The 8,503-nt window shown below is 31.7% G+C and overlaps 2 protein-coding genes across 3 annotated transcripts; one reads left to right on the forward strand and one right to left on the reverse strand.

Moving 5' to 3' along the window:
- The first annotated feature begins 1,148 nt into the window (after positions 1 to 1,148).
- LOC100779316 (CBL-interacting serine/threonine-protein kinase 10) lies at positions 1,149 to 3,802 on the forward strand. Of its 2 annotated transcripts, XM_041008529.1 has the most exons (3): positions 1,149 to 1,333; positions 1,891 to 3,232; positions 3,304 to 3,802. In XM_041008529.1, the coding sequence occupies exons 2-3, from the start codon at positions 2,285 to 2,287 to the stop codon at positions 3,442 to 3,444; spliced, it is 1,089 nt and encodes a 362-aa protein (XP_040864463.1). In that variant the 5' UTR covers positions 1,149 to 1,333; positions 1,891 to 2,284; the 3' UTR covers positions 3,445 to 3,802. The 2 variants fall into 2 exon arrangements, with proteins under 2 accessions (XP_040864463.1, XP_006575445.1); XM_006575382.4 differs by having other exon boundaries at positions 1,154 to 1,333; positions 1,891 to 3,802.
- A 1,452-nt stretch (positions 3,803 to 5,254) lies between these two features.
- LOC102661286 (uncharacterized) lies at positions 5,255 to 5,977 on the reverse strand. The gene is made up of 2 exons (XM_006575383.4): positions 5,597 to 5,977; positions 5,255 to 5,497 (listed from the first exon to the last, which is right to left on the reverse strand). The coding sequence occupies exons 1-2, from the start codon at positions 5,789 to 5,791 to the stop codon at positions 5,393 to 5,395; spliced, it is 300 nt and encodes a 99-aa protein (XP_006575446.1). The 5' UTR covers positions 5,792 to 5,977; the 3' UTR covers positions 5,255 to 5,392.
- Positions 5,978 to 8,503: the final 2,526 nt, after the last annotated feature.

The raw sequence follows: 8,503 nt of genomic DNA on the forward strand, positions 1-8,503 counted from the left end.
AGATATATATAACTCATAGTGATCTTACCTTGAGCAGGATCATTGTCAATAAAAAAATACTTATATAGTCTATTTATTAAAAAAAAAAAAGTCAATCGATATAGTAAAGTGAATATAGTCCTATTCTTATCCTTTGTTTGGTGAAAGAGAAATATGGTAGACATGAAGAGAAGTGATGATAACATTCTCTAATTGATTAAAATATATTGAAAATCATAAAATTAAAGAGAAAATAATTATATATGAAGTGTGATTCATAAAATTGTCATTTTTAATAAATTTTAATAGATTAGAAAAAATATATTCAAAAGAATGTGTTTTTAACATTTATAAAAAAAAATGTGAATATATAAACAGGAAAAATGTGACAAGGAAAAAAAAAGTGAGATCTACTAATTATATTGATTGTATTTTTCACTTATTTACCTATTTATCTCATAATCAAACCCATTTATTTTCATTCCATTTTTTATTGCATGTTTTTATTTACTTTTTCTATTTTTATTTATCCTATTTATTTTAATTGTTTTTCCTTAATCAAATAGAATCATGGAGTGTCAAGAAGGTATAATTTTGTTGGTTGAAGGAATGTAAAAATTATTATAAATCTCGTTAATCAAATAATTGAATATAAATGATTATTATGTTGAAATTAAGGTTGAATCGTTTGAGTATTACTTAAGTTTAATTATTAATGGAAATAATTTTTTATCTTGTTTTTTTATTTTTCGAATTTGTCAGAATTTATTTTTTAAGATAATAAAATTACAAATATCACTGAATATTAATATTATCTTTTGATTGTTAGGATAAAAATAAGACAGAATTATGAAGTATATCGGTTATTCGGTCCAAATCAATCTCCTGCCTTTTTTTTAAAAGGAAATCAACACGAGATCATCATCATATTCATGGAGGCGTGGCGGGTGTGCATGCCAACGTGGCGGTATCAACCTTTTTTGCGACCACTCCTATAAACAAAATAACCAGCCACGTGGCAAGAGGTGGAAACTTCAGGATTGAACCCCTGCTCGTGACGCATTAATGTGCTTACACGTGTTTGGCTCTACTTCCTATGTCTTATTTGGTGGTCATTGTAATCGCCAAATAGCACACCATCAAAAATAATATCCAAATACTACAAGAATATATAATGTGAATGCTAAGTACTGATAGTACTAACGAGTAATAGCTCTATTGATTAATTAATTAATTAATATATTTATTTTCTTCTTATAACCCTTCATTGTATCATCAAATCTCTATTGTTTCTCTTTCTCTGGCTTGGTGCAGCTACAACCGTGTCTACCTCTGCTCTATCTCAGTTCTCAAGGTTTGGTTTATTATTTTTCATTTATTTATTTATGTGTTTAGGTGTTTTGGTTCTGTCTTATTTTCTGCTTTAATTTGTGGGATTACTTCAACATATTCAAATGATTTCGGCACATAAATTCGTCTAGCTAATGATAAGTGAATTTGGTATTGAAACTTTGACACTGATTTTGAGGTTCAAAACTTATTTGTTTACTGCAAACAATCATGGAGTGGAAGAAAGTGTAATTGAGAGATTCTAAGATTATAATTATACTACTGTCATTCTGTATGCGTGTATGTGTGTGTTAAATTTGAAATCAATTTATATCCAAGTGTAATATCTGGAACAATTGTTGTTTACAATCAAATGTTCATGTACAAGTTTTAAAGATCATATATTTTGAGAGGACGAATCTGGTTACTGCTTCCAATTCAGTCATGAACTCTTGACTCGAAAGTCGGGTATTAGTCTTTGGTATTCATTTTTATTTGATGATAGTCAAATATAAAATATAAACACAATTTTCCGAAACAATTATTGAATTGAGTATTAATGTTTATACATATGCTTTTCAGAGTTCAGACTGTGGTTACACTCAGGAAAATGATTCAAAATTTTCAGTATACTTCTGAAGTTCCTCACCTACCTTTGGTACACATGTATGTACATATTCTTCAGCTGTGATTGGAAGGTCATATACACAAAAAGGGGATGCTGAGAGATGTGCTGTGTCTCTGAAATCCATAAGGTTATGTCCTTGCTATCACTGCCCTGCTTAATACTTGGTAATAGTGGAGCAAAAATCTCTAGCTCATTCTTTCACTATTCCTTGATGCACAACACAAGTTTTTTTGTTGTGCCTGTTGTGTTAGTACATTACCTGCGTGAAGACGGTTGAATAGCTTATTTGCTATCATATAGAAATTTTAATTGGGTGAGGGAGTGGTATTTTATTTCTGTCCTACTTCAATGTTTCCTATGGAGAACACATCAAACATCTTGATGCAAAAATATGAGTTGGGAAGGTTACTAGGCCAAGGCACATTTGCAAAGGTTTACTATGCACGTAGCACAATCACTAACCAAAGTGTGGCTGTTAAAGTGATTGACAAGGATAAGGTTATAAAAAATGGGCAAGCTGATCACATTAAACGGGAAATATCGGTTATGAGACTGATTAAGCATCCAAATGTTATTGAGCTTTTTGAGGTTATGGCCACCAAGAGTAAGATTTACTTTGTTATGGAATATGCTAAAGGTGGAGAGTTGTTTAAGAAGGTGGCCAAAGGAAAGCTCAAAGAAGAAGTTGCACACAAGTATTTTAGGCAGCTAGTGAGTGCAGTGGATTTTTGTCACAGTCGAGGTGTATACCATAGAGATATAAAGCCAGAGAACATTCTGTTGGATGAAAATGAGAATTTGAAGGTCTCGGATTTCAGGTTAAGTGCGTTGGCCGAGTCCAAACGGCAAGATGGCTTGTTGCACACAACTTGTGGAACACCAGCCTATGTTGCTCCTGAGGTCATCAAAAGGAAAGGTTATGATGGTGCCAAAGCTGATATTTGGTCATGTGGGGTAGTTTTGTTTGTCTTACTGGCTGGTTACTTTCCTTTTCATGACCCTAATATGATGGAGATGTATAGGAAGATAAGCAAGGCAGAGTTTAAATGTCCTAGTTGGTTCCCGCAAGGTGTTCAGCGGCTATTGCGCAAGATGTTGGATCCGAATCCGGAAACTAGGATTTCCATAGATAAGGTTAAGCAATGTTCTTGGTTTAGGAAGGGGCCAAATGGTAGACAGAAAACACAAGAAGGGGAAAACCTGTGTGTCTCTCCTTCAGTTACAAATCATTCTGAACAATGTGGTGATGAAAGTGATGATTTAGCAGCAGAAGCAAGGGAAGAGCAAGTTGTGCCAGTAAGTATAAATGCCTTTGATATAATCTCCCTTTCACCAGGTTTTAATCTTTGTGGATTCTTTGAAGACAGTATTCAGAAAAGGGAAGCAAGGTTTACTTCAAGACAACCGGCATCAGTCATCATCTCCAGGCTGGAAGAAATCGCAAAGCAGATGAGGATGAAAATAAAGAAAAGGGCTGCAGGTTTGTTGAAATTGGAGGGCCTTCATGAAGGTAGGAAGGGGATTTTATCCATTGATACAGAGATCTTTGAGGTTACTCCACTTTTGCATTTGGTGGAGGTGAAGAAATCAAATGGAGATACATTGGAATATGAGAAAATACTGAAGGAGGACATTAGGCCTGCTCTTAAAGACGTTGTTTGGGTTTGGCAAGGTGACCAACAAGAGCAATCACAACAGTTGGAGCAACAGAAGCAGCAACAACAATTACCACAGTCATAAGTACAACATTATCTTAGTTTTTAATGTCTCATGCCTTATATTTGTGCATTACATAATATGAAATTTTGTTTTGAATAATGCTGTCTCTTATCTTCTGTTTTACAATGCCATGACCTTATTGTATTACGTCCTGTGTCTCAAATTCTGTTGGCAGATGTTTCTTTAGTTTTAATGTTTAGTGGTTAGCAACCGTTTCTAGTGGCTCCTCGTGTTTTTAAGGACATGACTGAATAACGAGAATGTAGTTGCCTATGAAGAAAAACTATATATAAATGGTTTAGTTTCTTAATTTATTGACTTTATCTGGCGTACGGCTTTCACTTTTATACAAAGACCTTCTTCTGAAGGTAATTGTGTCATTAGTGAAACATAATTCATCTTAACAAATTAACTCTAATATTTTGAAGTTCAAAACACACCTCATTATTCTTCTGTCTAGAATAATGATTCTCACAAACAATATCCCTAGCAACTCATCACACTCACATCTAGTTACGCCTTGTTTTGAAGCTAAGTTTTTTTTTATCAGCTTGTTTTGAAGCTAAGTAGAATTGATTTTAACAAAATTGAGATGTGTATTTAAATTAATTTTAATTACAGATATTATATTAGAACAATTTTTATTTGTCTGATGAAAATCAGACAGATCCTTAATTACTTTTAGAAATGAAGCAATAATTCTAATAACCCTTCTTCCAAAACCAATTCTAATAAAAGACAATAGTACTCCGCACAGCAAAAAGTCTAGAATAAATATTTATATTTTTTAGAATATAAATATGAGATAAAGTCTCATATTCTATAAAAATAATAAGATTAAATACCAAAATTGTCTACATGGGATATATTTTTCCAAAACCAATTCTAATAACCCGTCTTCTAAAACCAATTTTAATAAAAGATAATAGTATTTGGCACTACAAAATGTCTAGAATAAATATTTGTAATTTTTAGAGTATAAGTAAGAGCTAAAATCTCATATCCTATAAGAATAGAAAGATTGAACACTAAATAAATGGAAAAAAAAAAACTTATAAATCTGAATAGTTTTGGATTAAAGTATCAAATTCCCTTGTATGATATGAAAAGAAAAGATGTTTTCTTTGAATTGGATGAAGCAAGTTGCATCCTTAATAGGTGATTGGTAGTGTATCCGATTAAAATGCCCGTTAAGTCTTGTAAGCATTTATTTTAGTCTATAAATTTCATTAAAAAACATTTATTGTAGCCATTCACTCATTCTAAATTGTCATACAATGTGGCAAAAGTAGACTAAAGGAACCAACCTTATATTAAAATGGAAATTTTGTAAAATATCAGAAAAAGAAGAAGACCAGTTTCCAGAGGAGAAAAGCCGTATTCCATTACAACTTTTTTTTTTGAACCGGGGTAATTTCAGAAAGCCAAAGACTAATCTGCAAAATATCGATTTATTTAAAGTTTTCACCCCTTTCAGCATATGTTCATTCATATACAGATTCAGTGTGAAATCCCTGGTCATTTGCATAAGAGCCATGATTATCTACCAACCAACTACTTATATACTGCACCAACTACATAAAAGCAAGAAGCAATTACTAGAAGAGAAGTCTAAACCACATGCATGTCATGAATCATGATTATTGTAACTATGTTATGATTAATTATCAATTTATCACCATTAAAAGCAAATATATGTATATATATGTGTGTGTGTGTGTGTGTCATAGTAACCGTTCATTCAGGCTTCGTTGAAGAGGATGAGACCAAGTGCTTCCAAAGATAGCGACCGCTAGCCATGTCAAGGAAGGTCCAGAACCCAGATAGCAATGCACCCCAAACCTGATGCATGAATCACCAATCATTAGGATTTTTTTTGAAAAAACATTTTTGTAAAATCTCAAGCACAAATAGAAAGAAGTGGAAAAGGGTTGTTTCTACCTTGGAAGTTGCATTTGCATGGTTTAAGGAAGGAGAAGCAGCATCTGAGGTTAGGGTGGTGTGTTCATTTTCACTGTTTGCGTCCTCCAACTCAGTGACATCAGTGGTGTGAGGTTGAGATCTAAGGTTTCTAAGGACCAAGAAGCCGGCAAGTGTTGCCGACAGGAATATGAGAATAAACCTGAGAGGACACATTTCCTATGATTCAGAAACGTACGTGTGTGTGTTTGTCTGTCTGAGAAATCAGCTATGACTTTGTAGTGCAATGTAAGGTGTTGCTGATTTAGAAAGACACGAAATACTACGCTTGAAAGTGGGAATGGACTTGGATAGTCGAAAATTAAATAAAGCACATGGTTGTTGGTGTGGTGGGGCTTGGTCTGCCAGCTTTCGTCTTTTTGTCAAATTATTTTCTTTGGCATAACTTGTTACTTCTTTCTTGCTAAAATTATATATATATATATATATATATATATATATATATATATATATATATATAGGCGCAGGTTATGATGGGAGAATATATTTCTTTGTCTTTGGTGCACAAAGATTGATAATCGGATATGGTAAGTTTTTATAACTGAATAATAATCCATTGATTGAATTTCAAGTCTCTTGAACAAAATCAACAACGATACTATAAGAGTAAGTACTGCATTCTCTAAATTAAATTAACTCATAAAAATAATTATATAGTAAATCTTGAGAGTGACATTTTTTATGCCATTCTTGTGGGCTTTGTAGGATTGGTTGTGAGCGATGTGGTAGTGTGAATATATATATATAGAGAGAGAGAGATGAGGATGTTTCAAATGAGAAGAATTATAAAATGAAAAATGAAAAAAATTAATTTTAATTGTTGGATAATAATTAGAAAAAAATTATGATTGAAATTAAAATCTCAATTTTTAATACATCACGCTTAATCAGTCTTAAGAGTAATATTACATAATTTTTTTACAACGATTAAGAAAGATATTTTACATGATCATTGTCATGCGACATAAAAAAGTTAGATTTTTTAATTAATTATTAACAAAAAAATGTGATATATTAAAAATTGAAGTGTTAATTAAAATTAATTCTTCTTATTTTTCATTTTAAATTTCTTCTCATTTGAAACATTGTGATATATATGGAAAATGCTAATGCACTCACTAGTACCAAATGTATTAGCAACCAACACCATAAAATTTAATTTAGACAAAAAAGAAAGCAACAAACTAATTTTTTTTATTCAAACTAATTTAAATACATTATAGTAATTATAACTAAATTAAAAAAAATTCTCACTCCTATCTAACTAGTATTAAATTTTAAATTTCTCTCTCTTCTCCCCTCGTAATATAAATATTTTTTTATACAAAAAGGAAGCAACCAAAAGAAACACAAAACAACAAGCTATCTAAACTCAATTATACCCATAGCACCACTCAAACAAACATCAGTAAGAGGATGAGGGCAAGATGTCCAAAGGAGCAAATGCTGGTTAGTTGAAGCTCCATGCATTAATTTTTAGCAAGTCAATCTGCAATTTTATTGTCTTTCCTACAAGTGTACTTGAAGACAACCTCCCAATCAAAGTGATTGAACTGACAAATTTTGTTAATGACAGACTGATAAGGATGAAACCTGAGATTATCATTAAAAAAAGATCCAAAGTCAACAATGCATCAGACTCACAGATATATAACTTTCTTGAGACCTCTACTTCAAGCAATTTGAACCATGAAAGATTGTCAAGAGTTCAGCATGAAGATTAGAAGTAAATCCACAATGGCCTGAGAAACCAATAATCCACTAACCAATAGAATCATGCAACACTCCACCGAATCCCAACGCACCGCACCGGGATTACCTAAAGAACTCCCATCCACATTTAATTTGATAAAATCATGATGTTCCACCAAAAAGACTTAGACAATGAAATCATGGAGAGTATGAATCTGATTAGTACTGAACCAGATAACTAGACCAGACCCGATCATTGAAAATTTCGTCGTTCCTAGCAGGCCAAATAAACCAGCAAATTACGCCAAAAAGAATGTCATGATCACTCAGTTATATTCTTACGAATCCAAGAACAATAGTCAGAAATATCAAAGTCTGACGTGTGATTCCATGACATTGCATTCCAAACTTGTTTAACCTTATCATAATATAAATATGAATGCATTATAAAAACTATATATTATTATATAAATAAATGTTTTCTTTTTCAATTTATAGTTTTTTCTTATAATTTCATCTACTTATTAAAGGAAGTAAATCAATTTAATTAAAAAATGTTGAATATGAAAATAAACGTAACTTTTTTGTGACAGCAAAATAAACGTAACTTTAAACAGGTCTTTTTTTATAACTTTACTTAACTAACTTTTTTATTATATTATTTTCTGTTTAAAGGAATTGATTTTTATGAGAAGTGATTGATTGCTTAAGCTATCGATCAATTATTTCATAGAGTTGTCAACTTTTAAAACTGTGACATGTAATTAATTACGAGTCAAAATAATCAACTACTTCGAGTCAAGTAATTGATTACCTCAGAGAGTAATCGATTGCTCTGTAACACTTGAGATTACAAGTAGTCTTAAAGAGAATCCAATCACTTTGTGGTGAGAAATCTCTAAAGAAGGGTTGGGTCTTTAGGTGTATTATTCTAAGAATGTTAAGTGAGGTATATTGTTTTTATAATAGAAGTTTTCGTTGAAAATCTCAATTGGGGGTTGATAATTGGGGATTAGACATAGCTCATAGTGTGCTGGAGAGTGAACCTATATGAAAATGAATTGTGCAATCTAATTCACCCTAATCTCTTTAAATTTTAGTTTTATATCAATATACAATTACAAGATATCCTCATTGGAGAGACATTTGCACTAGATTGATCATCATACATAACAT

Source organism: Glycine max, chromosome 2 (genome assembly GCF_000004515.6).
Source record: "Glycine max cultivar Williams 82 chromosome 2, Glycine_max_v4.0, whole genome shotgun sequence".
NCBI classification, from domain to species: domain Eukaryota; kingdom Viridiplantae; phylum Streptophyta; class Magnoliopsida; order Fabales; family Fabaceae; genus Glycine; species Glycine max.